General features: G+C 36.2%; 1 protein-coding gene across 1 annotated transcript; it reads right to left on the bottom strand.

Annotated features, from left to right (window-relative positions):
- Positions 1,280 to 16,155, bottom strand: LOC109833909 (nucleoporin nup211). The gene is made up of 11 exons (XM_020401771.1): positions 15,816 to 16,155; positions 15,017 to 15,155; positions 13,502 to 13,702; positions 13,169 to 13,291; positions 12,156 to 12,193; positions 11,957 to 12,080; positions 4,915 to 10,128; positions 3,581 to 3,715; positions 2,430 to 2,537; positions 2,211 to 2,350; positions 1,280 to 1,750 (listed from the first exon to the last, which is right to left on the bottom strand). Exons 2-11 carry the CDS (start codon positions 15,092 to 15,094, stop codon positions 1,519 to 1,521), a joined length of 6,393 nt encoding a protein of 2,130 aa, XP_020257360.1. The 5' UTR covers positions 15,095 to 15,155; positions 15,816 to 16,155; the 3' UTR covers positions 1,280 to 1,518.

The raw sequence follows: 17,438 nt of genomic DNA, 5'->3' as shown, positions 1-17,438 counted from the left end.
AAAAAGTAACGGAAATAAATTTAAAATTCAAAAAATATCTAAAAATTACTTGAATTGGCATTAACATAACGCATATCTATTAAAGAAGTACCGACTGAGTTGCGTTAGAAAATAATTTAACAACTTTATCCCAATCAAAAAAGAATTCTCCATGGAAGATATACAAAATTAGAGTATTCATATAAATTTCATACGTTGTTCTTCAAATACTAAAGAAATTAAATATTAATATTATAGTTTATGGCAAATTGGTAATAAAAAATGCAAGTATTTAGTTTATACCTTTGTGAAAAATAACAGGGATAGAGCAAAGATAATATTATTGATATAACAGAAACTCTTATTGGATGCAATTCATTATAGGAAAAAAAAGAGGTAGCTTCTAATCTTATTTAAGTACTAAATTAGGATCACAAAGAATTTTACATACATACACACATACACACACACACATACACACATACAGACAGACACACACACATATACATACACACACACACATACACACATACATACGTACACACACATACACACACACAGAGAGAGACAGACACACATACACACACACAGAGACAGACACACATACACACACACACACACACACACAGAGACAGACACACATACACACACAGAGACAGACACACATACACACACACACATGCATGCATGCATGATGCATGCATGTATAAATATATATATAAATATGTATGTATATATATATATATATATATATATATATACATACGTACGTACATACACACAGACACACAAACACACAGACACACACACACAAACACACATACACAGACACACACACACATACACACAGACATACATACATACATACACACACAACACACACACAACACACACACACACATACATAAGGTAATAAAACCAAGTATATGCTTTATTTTCGCACCTTGGCAAGGTAATAAAACCAAGTATATGCTTTATTTTCGCACCTTGGCAAGGTGTATGCAGATGTGATCTGCTTGTTGGAAGAATGCTTGCAATTACCCAAATATGCCTGCGGTTGTGATGTACATATTGGCTTTGGATTTAGCGAGAACTCTGGCTTACTGACCACAAAAAATGGGAATCAGGGACATTGCAAGATTAGAAGAGAATTTGAAGATCATTTATAAATCAACGATGCCTCTCTCTAGTTTAAACAATTGTCAAGCAGAGAGCATTTTGACCACATCATTGTCGCTGTTTCTCCTATCGTGACGATGATCTGATTGCAGGAAACAGATCATGAAATACTCATAGGAAGTAAAGGAACTTGCAGCAAAAAGCATTGTAGGGCATCAGTGAAGCTTTGAAAGTGTACATTGACTACAAGGTGAAAGGCAAAAGATTATACAACACTAGGAAATACATACAAACAAGTTATGACATATAGTTCATGGACAACTTATCTGGGTGCGGACATATACATCTTATGCTCGTATCTACAGAAGCTACAATATTACCGATGTACTAATCTCCATAAAAATGCGTCAAGCTGGTCTTCTATGATTTATTTGGTGATCTAATTTTGAGAGTCATCACAAGCTGCTGCCTCTCTCCTTCAACCTCGGCAAACTTCAAGCTCAGCTGAGAATACCGTTCCTGCATTTCTTTAAGCTCAGTTTCTATAGTGGCATTCCTTTTCTTTAGGGCAAGCATGTCTTTTAGTAGCTCATTTATGTCCCTGAAGCTCTGGAACACTGCTTCGTCATCACTATGTTGCTTCAGGAAGGAGCTGCAATAATATTATGCATTAACCAAGTATGTAATTGTAAAAAAAAAATGAAATGAATGTCGAAACTACATGACAATAAAAAGGAATACACCTAAAACATAACAAAAATAGCTGAAGCTATGCACTGCGAGCACATACTCTCTTTAACAGAGGAGTTAGTATTGTAAATGAAAATGCAGAACGAAAATTTATATCTTAGAGGAGAAATGTTAAACACTGCACATGAGAATAGCCATGGAAAGGTAAATATCAGAATCAATAATAGCTCTTTTAATCTCCAAGTTTTACCACCAAAAGATGCAGATATTTACCACCTTTGTTATACTGATGAAAAGGAGAATCTGAGAGGACTGGTCATGGGGGGGAATGCAGAATACATAGCCTGATGAAAAACTCTGGAACCATGCACAACAAGTTCTCAACAGGTTCATAATTTGATAGAAAAACCATAAATAGTTACCTCTGGAAATGTATATCTGTTTTCTTTGCCTGCAATGCATCTGCAAGCTCAAGCTCCAAGGCAAGGACTCTCTCTAATGCATTGCCACAGCCCCGGAGTTCCTTAAATGAAGGGAAAATGCTTCCTAAATGTTCATTTGCCTGAACAGAAGTTGAATAGGTTTTTTCAACAAAATTAATAGCCAGACTCCTGCAATAACAATACAATTTCTCAACGTACCTTTTCTAGCTGAGATAAATCGCTTTGTAGATCGTGAAGGGCTGAATCAAAATGATGGTCTTCTAATGGTACAATAGAAGATAAATTATCATTTTTAAACCTTTCTAGCTGCAAGGTCAAAATAAAATATTTAGCGATTCAGATTCCACTGAAAGTTCAATGTAAGAAACCACATGACAAGTTGAGTCTTATCTGATTAGGATTCAAACGTATCTATCCTAGTTGACTAGCTATTCCTATGCATTCCTCTACAGTAAAAAATTAAGCTCATTTCAATAATACATGTCACCCATGATCATCATATCAATAATACATGTCACACATGTCACCCATGATCATTATATATAAGATTATGCTAAAGCTTGAGGTACCTTCGTCGGACTGAAGATGACCAATAACAAATAGGATTTGTACCCTAGTATTTATTAATCCATAATCCTAACTTGAGCCTATACTGATTTCATATGCGGTCGCTTTAGCATAATCTTATATATATTAGTGATTATATTGTGCTGATGATATTAGCATCTACGCACGCATAATCTATAGAGAAAGGTGAGGCACAAGCACAATGCTATTAGAAGATTTTGAAGTCCAATTCAATTGACTGGAGTGCAAACCGCATTATTAGGCATCCGAATCAAATTATAGCCAGTAACATATCATGTACCTAGATAATGCATATAGCTGACCCCAAAAAAAAATTAATTAAAAATAAAAAAATTGGTGTCTTTGTTGCTTTTGCAACTTATGAATATGCCAGAGAAGAAGAAACCAAATTTTAGCCTCTATACATGTTAAATGGTAACTAGAATAATAGTTTCTGAAACAAGTTGTTAAAGAAAAGTGTTGCGGATCATGTAACCATTTACGAAGATCTTCACCTCCTAGAACATTATTGATTAATTTACCAATCAGATTTGCTACGGGCTATCTATTCAATTCTACTGAAAATATGGTATACAACCTCTCCATTCAGAAACCTAAAATCATTCACCTAAGGTCATTCAGTGTAACTATTTTATTCTGAGATAGAAATCTAGGAACATGCTGTAGATATCTTCTAATGTGTAAATATTAGTCCCCAATTGCATCTAGAATTTCTTTGAAACTCACCCATGATAAATTAAAACTTTTCAAGTACCATGTACCTCTCTATGAAACACATCCATGCTGGTAAGCAATTTCTGCTGTGCCCTGAAATGCTCCTTAATATCATCAATATGATTTTGACCGTTCTCCAACAAGGTTTCCTTGTTGATTGAACTTCTTGTTGCAAGTGCATTCTGTCAAATAATATAAAGGTTAATTACTTAAGAGATTCCAATCAAGACAGAACATTGGGAATAAGGTCATAATTTAACAACCCATTTCATATCTATTTGCACAAGACAGAACATTGGGAATAAGGTCATAATTTAACAACCCATTTCATATCTATTTGCAGATTATTGCATCATCAGGTACTATGTTATACAATCTCACAATTTAACAACCCATTTCATATCTATTTGCAGATTATTGCATCATCAGGTACTATGTTATACAATCTCACTGAAAAAAAATTGATAGTGCTTAAGTTGTAAAAGAAAATGTTAAGATGATGGAAATTTCAGTACTGTTTTTGGACTTCTCAATTTATTACTTTTTAAGATCTTCATATGAAAAATCATAGATATAGTATTTCCAATCTGAAACCAGTTAGATAGATGAAATATCAAATACCCCATTCCGATACCACAAACTAGAACCAAAATCTCCAAAAATGGAACCTTGGTTTGAGGGGAACTAACCAAAAAAATTCCTTTGAGGCATACTATGTAACATAACCTTAAACATATAACATTTAGCTAAATATCCAGAATTAAGTGCAGGTTATCCTAAATTTTGTTCAATAAAATAAGTTGAACAATATACAATATAAAAGAAAGAGAAAAAATGTAAAACTTCTATTGCAACAATAATTGCTCTGTTTTTTTCTTACGGAAGAATTTGATCAAAACTTCCTATATGACAGATTCCTTTATTGATGGGAACAGCCAGCAAAAAATAATAGGAAAGAGCAACCAATAGTCAGGAGAAAGCTTCAGGGCTGGAACTGGAAATCAAACAAAGTTCAATATTGAGGTGTTCATGTTTTTATGTACCTAAAATCTTTAAATCCGAATTCAAATTTCTTCTCCTAAGCTAAACTCGAAAAAAATATTTTTTGAATAATCATCAAATACTGCAATATATTTATTTCTTTAATATATGAGTTTAGAAATATAAAATTATTTAATTAAAGAAATATTAATGTTCGATTAAAGGTATTTTTTATAATCTCAAATTTTCATTAGTTTCCTTGACAATTTCCCAGCTTTTAGATGTTTCTGGACATATAAAACAAACGAAAGCAAGAATATTGCCACAAGACCTGTAAAGTCAAATAAAAAGAAAATTTAAACTAATACTCTCATGGAAATGAATTAGTAACTAAAGTTACCTGAGAATTTGGTAGGCTCTGCTGACGGGAGTTCACAGTGACATGAGCTGATTGCACTTCTCTGCTTGAGCTTGACATGGAACTCATGCTTGGAAGTTTCAGTCTGTCATCACTATTTACATCATCTTCACCAGCCTTTGTTCCTAGGCCTTTGTCAAGACAATCAGCGTTTAAATTTGGTGTTTCTTGGCGACCTGAAGACGGTGAATTTCCATCTTCCAGTATTTCCCCAATAGATGTAGTACTCTGATTATTAGGTTGATTTTTCTGCACTTCGATGTCTGCGGCAGATGATGCCATGTTCTCCAACAATCTTTTTACCAAGTCAAGTTCCACTCTGAGTCTTGTCCTTTCTTCACTGAATTCTTGCAAAGAAACCTCTAGCTTCAATCTTTCTTCCTTGCAACAGTCAAGACTTAAAGTAGTACACTCCAGTTCAGTCTTCATCCCGTCACAAGCCTTTGCCAATTCTCTTCTGTCAGTCACAACTTCATGTAGCTCAGCTTCCATGTCTGAGATCTTCATTGCCAGCTCTTCATTTCTTTTAGCAAGAGAAGCTTCACTTCTCTTTCCAATCTCAACTTCATCAAGAGCAGTTTGCAGCTTTAATAACATTTCTTCTGAATATTTCTTTGAGGCACATAACTGGCTTTTCATCTCTTGAAGTTTCGATTCACATTGCTCCTTGATGAAAGCAATTCTCAGCGAGTCCTGCATGGCAACTGATGCTCCCTCAGCCTCCCTTCTTTCACGAGCTTGAAGACACTCAGCTTCTGCTTTATCCTTGAGTTCTCTGAGATGAATTGACAGGTTCTTGAACTCTTCTGTCTTCAAAATTTGCTCAGCTAGTTTGTAACTAAGCTCATTGTGCTGCCCTTTTAACCTCTCTAACTCGTATTCACATTCTTCACGCAATGAAATCCTGGCTTGTTGATCATTTAATTTAGATTGAAGAATTATCGCTGTCGTTTCCAGCTCAGCCTTTGACAATCCAAGGTCTTCCACCTCTTTTTCTAATCTCACCAGCATGTTTCTGAACTGGCAAATTTCATCTTCATACTTGAGCTTTTCTCTTATACTATTGGCTTCCAGTGTTGCAGCTCTGGCCTTCATATTTTCAAAAGCAGACAACACAGAGCTCTTTTCATTTGTGTTACCTAAAAGGTCTTCCTTCTCACGGACAACAACTTCAAGTTCAGCTTTCAAAGACTGAAGGTCTGTTGATAGCCTTGCATTTTCATCTGCAACTTGTGCTTCAGTAGCCATATGATCTCTTAGGGAGGCAACAACATCATTATGCTTTAAATGAAGCTCCTCAAATTCACCTTGTAATGCCTTGTTTTGCTCAACAAGTTCCTCTCTCCTTAGCTGGAACTCACACTTCAGGTAAGTGAATTTAATTTCTGCAGTTAAGAAATGATCAAGAACTTCAGCAAAATTATATTCCTGGTCACTAATTAGGAGGTGTTGACTTGAAACCTCATTATCATATTTCCCTCGGTATTCTTCAGCCTTAAATTGGAAATGCTGCATTTCTGTTTCAAGATCAATAATTCTTTTCCTAAGAGCGACCAATTCAGATTTCCTTTCATCAGAATATAGTAATTGATGACTTTTCTCCTTCAATTGCAGCGTAAGATCAGTAACTGTAGCCTCCAGTTCATCCCTTAAACCTCTTTCAGAATGAAGATTATCACAGGCACATTTTAAACATTCTTTCAGGTTGCTGATCTCATTTTCCAATTGCTTGGATATCACTTTTTCAGACTCTATAGACATCATTAAAGCTCTGTTCTCTTGCATGCAATCAATAAGACGAAAATTTATCCTTTCAAGTTCCTCTTTGAAATTATTAAATTCCAGTAGCTTTTGACACTTCAGATAAGTGAATTTAATGTCCGCACTAAATGAATGATCAAGAACTTCAGCCAAGTAATATTGCAAATCAGCGATTTGGAGGTGGAGACTTGAAACCTCATCATCATATTTCCTTCGTTGTTTTTCGGAGTTACACAGGAAATTCTGCATTTCTGTTTCAAGACCAGCGATCCTTTTCCGAAGCATGATCAACTCAGATTTCTGTTCATCAAAAGAGAGTAGTTCCTGACCTCTCTCTTTCAATTGCAATGTAAAATCCGAAACTGTAGCCTCCAGATTCTCCCTTGATCCTCTTTCCGCATGCAGGTTATCATGGGCACATCTCAGATCTTCTTGCAAGTTGCTGAGCTCAGTCTCCAATTGTGTGTATGCCAATTTTCCTGACTCTACACACATCATTAAAGATTTATTTTCTTGCATGCATTCCATAAGACGTAAGTTTGTCCTTTCAAGTTCCTCCTTGACATTATCAAACTGCAGAAGCTTATGAGAGATATCCCTCTTTTCATCATTGGCTTGTTGTATTTCAATATCCAGAATAGTGAGTTTCGTAGACAACTCTCTGTTTGTGCTTCTGAGTTTTTCTTCAGCTTCTAAACTAAAGCTAAGCTTATCAGCTACATCTTGCAGCTCCAGCCTTAGTTTTTCAACAAGAGTATTTGACAGCTCTAGATTCATTTTAGACTCTTCTAAGCCAGACTCAAACTTCGCTTTCACATGCAAAAGTTGTGATTCTGTCTCATTAAGAGAACAACGAGCGGTATCTCTGTCTTGTTCTATCTCCTTCTTAGCACGATGAAGTTGCAGAATCTTTTTGTATGCCTCGTGCTGAAACTTTTCCAGATGGGAGACAATAGCAGCATGGTTGTTGCTTTCTGTTTCTCGTTTTAGAGATGGATCATCAAAAGTAAAACCATCAATTTCCTTGCTGAAAGTTGTGATGTTATGGCACAGATCGCCCAGCTTCTTTTGAAGATGATCTATAGTTATTTCCAGTGTACAGTTTTTTGATGATAGATTGTCAAATTCTTCCTTCAGTGCCTTATAGTCTTTGTCTATGGATTTGATTTCACTCTGAAGACTACTTCTCTGCAAGCTTTCTTTCTCTAACATGACTTCAAATTTATTCCTTTGTTCAAGGCAACTTGTGTACTTGCTTTCATATTCTGCAATTTTCTGACTAAGAGAACTATTTTCTTCTGAGACATCAATGATTCTTGCTTCCAGAATATTGTTCTTCAACATTAAATCATCACACTCGGAACGGCAGTTTGCTCCATTCTTCCTCAACTTTCTGATGTCATCAAGTGTGCTATGCAAATTAAGCATCAAGGATTCTTTCTCAGAAGTTGAAAGTCTCAGATTCTCTACAAGCTTAGACATGTCTTCCTTCATGTGCAGAACGCCATCATTCGCACTATGCATTGCTTCCTTCAGGACCTCCATGAAAACTTCCCAATGAATATTTAGCATATGCATCTCGGAAAGCTCAGCATGTATGTCCTCTTGGAGATTTTGCGGTGTGTGCAGTGATCTTCTCTTTTCCTCAGAGCCAACGTTACCATCTACCAGCTGGCTATTTGATTCAACACTTTGGTTTTGAGAATCACATTTGGGCTCAAATATTGGGGACCCATCCGCAAGTCCATTTCTCTTGTCACAGTGAAATACCAGACCCTTTTCCTTCTGAGCTCTTTTGAGAGGCGAACTTGTTTGAATGTTCTCAAATTTCAACCCGTTCATACAAGATCTCTCTTCATTGTTGGCCCTCAAATCTACATCTCTGGTATGACCTCCAGATTTTGCAAGACGGTATTGCTCCTCTGGATTTTCCATAGGAATATCATGAGGAAATAGTTGGGAAGCTTCTGTAAGGGTGTTCTTTGCAAGGTTTTCATTTGTTTCGTACATAGACAAAACCTGGAACGAAAGTAGTTCGAGGTCCTTCTGTAGACGGTCAACTGCAATAGCATAGTTCAGGCGTACCCTCTTAAGTGCAGCCTCTGAGGCAATGGCCCTTTTCTCAAGATTCTTATTCAGAGAATCCAAGTTATGTCTGTCACTTGCAAACCTGAGGAACTGTTCACTCGTGTCTTGCTGTAACTTCTCAATCTGACTTTGGAGAGCAGAATTTGTATAAAGGCAAGAAGAATATTCAGTTCTAAGATTTTCCAATTCATTAACCGTTTTATGCCGGCCTTCCTCAAGTTCCTGAATTAGTGCCTCATAGTAACACTCCATCTGGTCCATTTTTTTGGTTAGAAGTTCCTTCTCAGCATCTGACGCTTCTAATTTCTCTAGAAGTTCACACATTCTCTCCTCTAGTATGCTTGCAGCATCATTACTTTTCTTCAGAGGGTGAGAATTAATTGAGCTATGAAGCATACCTTCTGGGTGATGGTCTATCTGAGATCTTTCCAAACCATGTCCCTGTATAGAACAATCTGTCTGCAAATTAGTTTTAAGCTTGGTTTCTTTTAGACAATACTTGTCTGTGAGTTCCCGCTTAAGATTCAGGAGGATGCCTTGAAGAACATCAAAATCAGAAATAAGAAAATCAAAATCACTTCCATTGTATCCAATGCGTGCCTTATTTTGAATTTCTTGGACCTTGCGCTCGAGCAGCAACAGACCCTGAAGCCAATTCGCCTGATGATGATTGGAGAAACTGTCCTGGTCTGCAGAAAAAGCATCTGCCATCATTGTTCCATTTGAAGGAGTTCTATTGCTAGAAACAGACTGCATTAGTGTAGCAGATTTCAATTCTTCTAGTTCTTTTCTGAACTTATAACACTCTGACTTCAGGATGGAGAGTTCTGTAGTAAGTTTCTCCCCTGAAGCAAGCTCTAAAGAAAGTTTCCCAGCCAAGCTTTGTGTTTCTGATCCTAGTTCATCACAAAGGCTCTGAAGTGACTTTGTTTCTGTTTTAAGCTGCAAAAAAGCTGCCTCGGCTCCTTCAAGTCTTAGTCTAAGACGGCTATTCTCTTCATGAGCAGTGACCTGATCATTATCTGCAGAGTAGTCAGAACTCCACCCATGATTCCACTCACTGCTCCCTTGTTTTGGAAGCCGAACATCACGTACATCACCTTTGACAATTCTAGGACTCTGAAAAAGAGCTGGTGCACTTAAATCAGCAGAGGCCATGCTCTTAAGACTATCAACCTCATGCATACTAGATATTTCATTTTTTTCAGCATAAAGGCTCCCTGAGGTATTTGATGAACCATCAAGTCCAGCAGCAGAATCTTCATAGTCTTCTGTTGATTCCCCCACCTCTTCAAGTAAAGGAAGATCGGCAAACTTTTCCTTGAACCTGACCCTCGCATTGTTAACCTGTTACCAATAATAAACCAAATTATAGTTGTAGTAGTATGAAGTGCTTAATATTTTGGATTGGATGGGTGTAGGACATTTGCTGTGAAAAAGGCACTAATCAATAAGACATGCATGGAACATGTGTTTAGACTGGATAAAAGCAAGAAATATGGGATGTGATGGGCATTAATAGTTTCCCATAGCTAGTGGAAATTTGAGACAATGTGGGCCAATAATAAGAGATACACTTATGCCTATATACCTCTACAGTTGCAGTAGATGAAATTCACACCAATATACAGTGATATCTTGTGTTTGTTATTTTGTATGTTATGATGTGAGCAGATGAGAGCCATATAATGAAGTTCGACATGGATTAAAAATGTGGAGAAGACCCATGGATGGTAAGTGGCTGAACACTCAAGGGGGATAAACTAAAATCTAGATTTAATGGGATTATATAAGCGTAAGTGTAGTTAGCAGCTAAGAGATACCACATGCTAACTAGCTAAGCTGTCTTGGTTGTGTTGTAAAGTGCAGAAGTAACTGAAGATGCATTCAGTAAAACCTACACACTGAGTGGATGAGGAATAAAAATCTTTTAAGATTGATTACATATCTTATTGTTTTTTGTTGTTTTTTTTTTCCAAGCAGTGATAACAGTAGACACTATTGCTCAAATAAATAGGTATAGATTTGGACACATAGGTGAAATTCACCACTTAGAATTTAAATGATTGAAATTAAAGATTTGAATATTAATTTGTTAATTAGTCTTAGATTAAGATCTAGGATTGAAGGTATTATATAAATTTGATTATTAATAAATAAAATGAGGTTTGAAGTCTGAACTTTGGATCCCCAGGAGAAAGAGAAGATGAACAGTGTTGTAAGGTTTTAATGTAAAGATTAAAACGTTGAACTTGAGAATTATACTACATATGAGTTGCAATGTGTTTTATAGGAGGCTGAAAATTTAATGAAAATGTGGTATTGATAAATTTTTGAGGGAAATAAAAAATTCTGCTAAGCATGAGAATTAAAAGCCCTAATATTGAGGAAACTGGAGGTTCTTCAGGCAAAAACACACATTGGTATTTAGGTGAAATGAGTGAAGTTCTAGTTATTTGATGCAATTTAGTATGCAATATTGGTGAACAGATGGGCAACAAAGTGCAAACATATCAATGTTTTCCTAAAAATTGAATAAGGTAACTTTTACAAAGTGTACTAAAGATAGACATTATCACATAATGAATGTTTATTTAGATGCAGAGATAAAGAAAGAGACAAAAAATGAGGGATGAACACAGTGGAGAAAACATTGTCCGTTTTAGGATAGGTAAAATAGATATGAACAAGCATTAGAAAGTGGAATAGAGTTCTGAGACTTAAACCAAGATTATACATATGAAAATAATTCCGCATATCCAAAACATTTTATGACAAATGTTAAATGTAGCTCATAATCCACTTTGTAGTACCGCATCGGGGTAGATATTTGTGTTTCTCAACAGGTTAACCCGTTGCTATGACCAACAACTATACTGTATATGTAGCTATCATAATTCTTCAGCTTCTGACAATATAATATATTTCTGTGCTATTACTAAAAGTAAGTGTTTTCTCCCTCCATTCAAAAAAAACCCAGTAACCTGGAAAATATTCATATCCTTCGTATATAGTATTTGACACTGTTAGAAGAATGACAGCTCAAGAAAGTTCACAGATAGTTCTAGCATTTGTACCGGAAAGCAGATTGGAAAACTGGAAAAAAATCAGGATAACACAGTTGAACAAAACAAAAGAAATTGATTATGTCCGTTTTTGGCACAAATGACCATACCTTGTCTAGTTGTTCGCTTCCTATCTCCAAAGAAGCTGCTGCAGTCCCAACAGGTTCATGACTTCTTTGACCAGATGGCATCTGAAACCCTTTCGCGCTAAGCTCTCTTTGCTGCTCAAATTCTCTGATTAAAATTGGCAGACATAAGGCATGTAGGTAAGAGTATTAAAAGAAATTTTTTTACAGTTAGATGCACTACCTGAATCCAGTTTTGGAGGTGAGGAGCTGTACTGTTACCTGGGTTACCATAAATACAGAACCATTAGATTCAAATATGTACAATGTTGATATCATTTCTGATGAAGGTTACAGTCGTCCCCAAAGTGTTAAAGAGGACAAAACACCGACAAAATTATAGCATTACACCTGAACCCACTATTTTCATCTCAATATACACTCCCACGCACGCGCACAGAGAGAGAGAGAGAGAGAGAGAGAGAGAGAGAGAGAGAGAGAGAGAGAAAAGCTCTTATAAAAGTGCACTGAGGGCTCTGCCCACCAACTTTATTATCCTTTAGATTTGCTTTGAGACATGGTGATGTGTAATGGATCTTGAGAAAAGATAGCCTTGACATGTATTACACATCAACACACCTCACAGTAAATCAAAGGACAATATTGGTGAACTGAGCCTTTAATCCACTGAGTGTACAAGAGCATTACTCTTTATGTGTGTGCATCTGCGCATGACCGCGTGTCTATATGAAAAAAATGGGTATGAGGTGATAGTTCATTACTATCAACCCAATTTTGAAATTTGAAACCCAAAAGTGAAAATTCAAATCAGTGGATGTGATCTTTTATATATGAACTACTTAGAAACAAAATCTCAAAGGATTTCGATATGTCTTGTATCATAGATCAAGAGGTGAAAAATAAAGCAGCTTTATGAAAATTCTGAAACATTTATTTGATGACATGTTATGCATGGGTTGATGATGTTGGAATCTTTTGATTTTTTGTTGCTGGATAGTTCATGTGTAGTAGGCCACATCCACTGGTTTTGATTTTTATCTTTGCACCTCCCTTCCTCCCTCGTGTGTGAAGTCTTCTTAGTTATCAGGGAGTTGATAGACATGATTAAGAGAAAACTAACACTCCTATACAATAGGATCTGAAGGGAAAAAATGTTGTGGTAAGACTAAATGATGAAACAATGAGCAAGCAAAAGGCTAAGTTAAAAGGATTAATAATTCATAAAGCAGGCCTCACATGTAAAACAGCCCCACAGTCACAGCCCTTGAGAGGTAGATCAACAGAAGAAGGCTTTGAAGCATCAGCAAAGTCAGCAAGATTGATAATAACCTCCCCAAGAATGCTAGATCGTGAAGACCCCTGGTATAAAATTGTCTCAAGGCATCATCAATTGTTAATAACACCTATTTATTAGAAATAATCTCAGAACTCAGAAACATAATAAACTGCACAAATGCCTCAAATTCTGTAAGTCACAATTCAAGAAAAAGGAAGGAAAAAAAGCATGCAAATAACTTCAGTGTAAATGATAAATTAAACAGAAAACCATAGTCATGACAGTATTGATACCATTGCCACAACAAGCTTATATAACTTTGCGTCATACTTTCTACTTCGTGTGTCCTGAAGAAGTCTTGTAGTTTCATAGATGGGATCTGACCATTTACAATTCCCATTCCTCACATTTGCTTTCGTTGTTTTTGCAGTTGCTTTCCCCGTATCGGTAGGGATGAATGATACAAATAATTTATCCCATCCTGGTTGTGGAATCTGCCAACAACAGAAAATCAACTGTAAGTTCATTTGGAAAAGAATAAGAACATTTGCAATGATATGCAGCAATTCCAAGATGGACAGATGAGTTATGTATTCAACTTCTCACAGTCGATGGCATGCAGATAACGCCATCTAACCTACTTAGTACATGCATCGACATATGTTTATTAAGCTTAGGAACATCTCAATGACATCCAAGATATTACAATATACATCTAGAAGTATGAAAGAGAAGTGCATAGCTGGTAATTGTTCTGCGTAATGCAAAAGGCAAATGCAAGACAGGGATGCCAAAGGATGATCTAGTAGTCATATTTGATCATTATTATGGTCATGGGAGTAATCAGGGAACACCGCGTGCATGAATTCCAACATATAAAAAACCTAAACTAAATGCTCCTCTCTCATGAGAACTTTGCAGGAGGCTGATGTTGAAGAGTGCCTACTAAACAACTCTTTCACGAGCAGGCTTACATTGACCTGATTCCTTTCATGCCTTCTACATAGTAGAGAGTAAATACACATATAACAGAGCTCTAAGCAGGAAACATATATATCAGAACTTCTTCAAGGAAAATGGCTTGATATGACTTCTCAAATTCTCATGATAGCTCAGTTGTCGTAGATGTACATTACTATTTTTCCATGGGCAATATAGCAATACACAAGCAAACAAATTACCAACATTGAAGGCACTTCATATCAATATTTCCAAATTTCCATAATTAAGAATGATTTTTTCCCCAAAATCAAGAAAATATACTATGCCTTTTGTTACAAAAATAGGAAGGGAAAAAATGGGCATCAGGGATATGGTAATTGAAGGAGGAGGATTAGACGTAATTCAGAATTCAAGTCAAATTATGTACCTTAGGATTCTTTCAGCCCTTTCCACACCGTATAACATTCATAATTCTTTTTCACAATAAGGAGAGAGGCAGAAAATAGCATGACTTAAGCTGTACTTTACAAATCATAGTTTAGGTTGCTAATGGTTGGCATTTTCAAAACACGCCTTTTTATGTCCAATAGGTTATTTTATAACAAAAGGGTGAATAAACTTTAATCTTCAAATGTTTTCTTAGCAACTGGTTTAAGTTAACAACAAAAGCAAGGAACCAAAAAAGAAGACCACATGGGATCCTAATGATAAAACTGAAAGGTACAGAAAAAGTTTGACGTACAAAGCAAAAATAAATATTCCACTGCTTCAACTTAACATATTTAGAAAGAAGATCTATATGTACAACTAATTCAAAGAAAAAGCAACTCCAAAAATCCAGCATTGAAAGGCGAAGCTTAGCTTACATGGGTTGCATGAAACTGTAGTCTAAAGACCACTTTAACTTTTGCCTTTTCAACCTTCCACTTAGGAACCCTTGACATTGCTTAAGAATCACCTAATTATCTGCTAACTCATCATCCTTTCCTCTTTCATTTCTGTTCTCTGCACGGCAAAACAAAGGTCATGATGCATGGCCAATTAACTTTCCAATGAAAGTAATGGAACAAGGACAAATTCCCAATTTCCAATTCTCTTGAAAAGTAATATTTTCAAAGACAGAGAATCCAAATATGAGCATAACAAAGTGAATTTAACCACAAAATGAGCACCTGAAAATAAATCAAACCCCATGTCCCCAGTGCATCCTTATTTCTTTGTGTAGAAAACAAAGACAATGCTGCATTTCCCAATTTTACTTTCTCTGAAAGTAACATAAGAGAAATATATCCCTAAAAACAAAGGAATCTCAACAGATGCGGGAAATTGTTCAAGCATTGCTAGTCCCAACCACAAATCCTATTAAATTTACATATAAAAAAAACAGCTGAATTGATCAACAGAGAATCCCATTCTCCAATCGATCAAAAGCTACCCAAAGAGACAACAACAAATCTAACAAAAATACCGTAAAATGTAGCATAAGGGATCAAATTACAGGACGATTTAACATAAAACTACCTACATTAACCCCAAATAGTGCAGGAATCTCACTGACATAAATCGGCGATCAAATTAAGACGGTAAAAACCCAATCGAACTAGAGATCCGTCCAAAGACCCTAAACAAAAGCAAATCGGCTCAGAGATCTGAAGGGGGAATTACCTAAAATGCCTTCAAGTGCTTCACATTCCAAAAAACCCTAGAGTAGGATCTCTCGCGAGTGCGAGAGAGGAGGAAGTGACGGGGGTCGCTATCTCACCAAACTCTAAATGATCTCGTGCGTAGATATGAAGGCAAGGCAAAATGAGGAATCTTCATCGAGACGCCATTGGAGCTGTAGTGATGGGGCTGGCCCGGCCCTCTAGAGTTTCGAGCTAGGGTTTTTGACTAGATCGAGAAGAAGATCTCAGTCCCTCCTCTGTTTACTCAAAAAAATTTAATTTATTTTTTTCCTTTTTTTTACTCGAGTTGATTTTGGAGTCCACAGTGAGACAAAAGAGAGTACGTATTGAGCGAAAGATAAGGGGAGGGTGCCGCGTCGCGGGTTTAAAAGGAGAATGATATGCTTGCAATCTGTTAGAGTAGATGCTTGGTAATTAACCAACATTTTTTGTAGAATTGATTTAAATACGAGGATAGAAAACTAAAATATCAATTTAATAGTAAGTAAGAATATTAATGTGCCTGTAAAAATTAATGAATAAAACAGTTTGTTTACTAGACCAAAATGATTGTCATTTTATTAAGTTTATGCATACTTTAATATACTATAATAGATTCGTCTCCCAAAGGGCTAAACTACCAAAGTGGTATTTAAAAAGATATTTAAAATATCTCTGATGACGTTTAGATATTTAAAGTGAGTTTAAAATTAGCACATAGGTCCAAATTCTGGTCAGCATTAAGTTTTCCGGCGAAACCCTTCACGTAAACATCATGTGGCCCTTAATGACTGTTAGAAAACGCTGATGTAGCATGGATTAGTGATGTGGAGTTGATTAACCGATTTTGGGAGGGAATAAAAGCGGGGATGAAACGATGAACTAGGGCACAACCAATTGGGTGGGAAATAAGGTTGGGGTTTATTTGGCGGAGGGGAGATAGGCAAAATTGCTTCGGGAGATCTGAAGGATGCCCTCTTCAAGCTCAAGCGCACGGTGAAGGAGGAGCGTCGTTGGCGGGAATAGTGGAATGGCTGCAGGATTGAACAAATTGCACTTCATTCAAAAGTTGATTGAAGAAGCAAAAATTGAGGGCGTAAAGAAGTGTAAGCGTGGGTTAGATTGCATCTATCTAACCTCCTTCATTAATAAAAAAAACCTGGCAGAATGTTCTATGGATGTCAAAAGGTGACTTTGACTTTAATTTGATTTTTGTTTTGGGTAAATTTTTGATTTTCTAAATTTTTGTTTGAACTAAATGTTTAGAATATTGGTTGTGGATTGTGGGAATGGCATGATCCACCAACGTACAAAGTTGCTGCTAATTTAGTGTCTCTACTAAGAGATAAAATCATGAAGTTGAATTGACACACGAATGAACTAGATGGATTGTTTGACGAGAGAAGCAATAATCTGCATTCATACATTCATCAAAATTATCAGTTAAAATATGATATCAATAGCTACGAAGAGGAAAACATCATGTTGAAGAAAGAGGTGATTATTTTTTGTGCTAAAATGAAACTGCGGCTAGTTTGGAAGAGATTAGCAGATTGAGAGATGCTTTTGTTTTACAGAAAATGTCTCTCAAATTATACAAGTGTGCTACTTTGTTGTTAGTTAT

The sequence above is a fragment of the Asparagus officinalis genome, chromosome 3 (assembly GCF_001876935.1).
Source record: "Asparagus officinalis chromosome 3, Aspof.V1, whole genome shotgun sequence".
Classification (NCBI taxonomy): Eukaryota; Viridiplantae; Streptophyta; class Magnoliopsida; order Asparagales; family Asparagaceae; genus Asparagus; species Asparagus officinalis.
This window is presented reverse-complemented; position numbering and strand designations above follow the sequence as displayed.

What these genes read in the sequence shown, in the direction of transcription:
- LOC109833909 (XM_020401771.1), bottom strand. Translation starts at nt 15,094, where the DNA reads ATGTCAAGGGTTCCTAAGTGGAAGGTTGAAAAGGCAAAAGTTAAAGTG. An exon ending in ATAAGCTTGTTGTGGCAATG is followed by an intron (nt 13,292 to 13,501) that starts GTATCAATACTG and finishes ATTTTATACCAG; the next exon opens with GGGTCTTCACGATCTAGCAT. An exon ending in ACCTCCAAAACTGGATTCAG is followed by an intron (nt 12,081 to 12,155) that starts GTAGTGCATCTA and finishes AATTTTAATCAG; the next exon opens with AGAATTTGAGCAGCAAAGAG.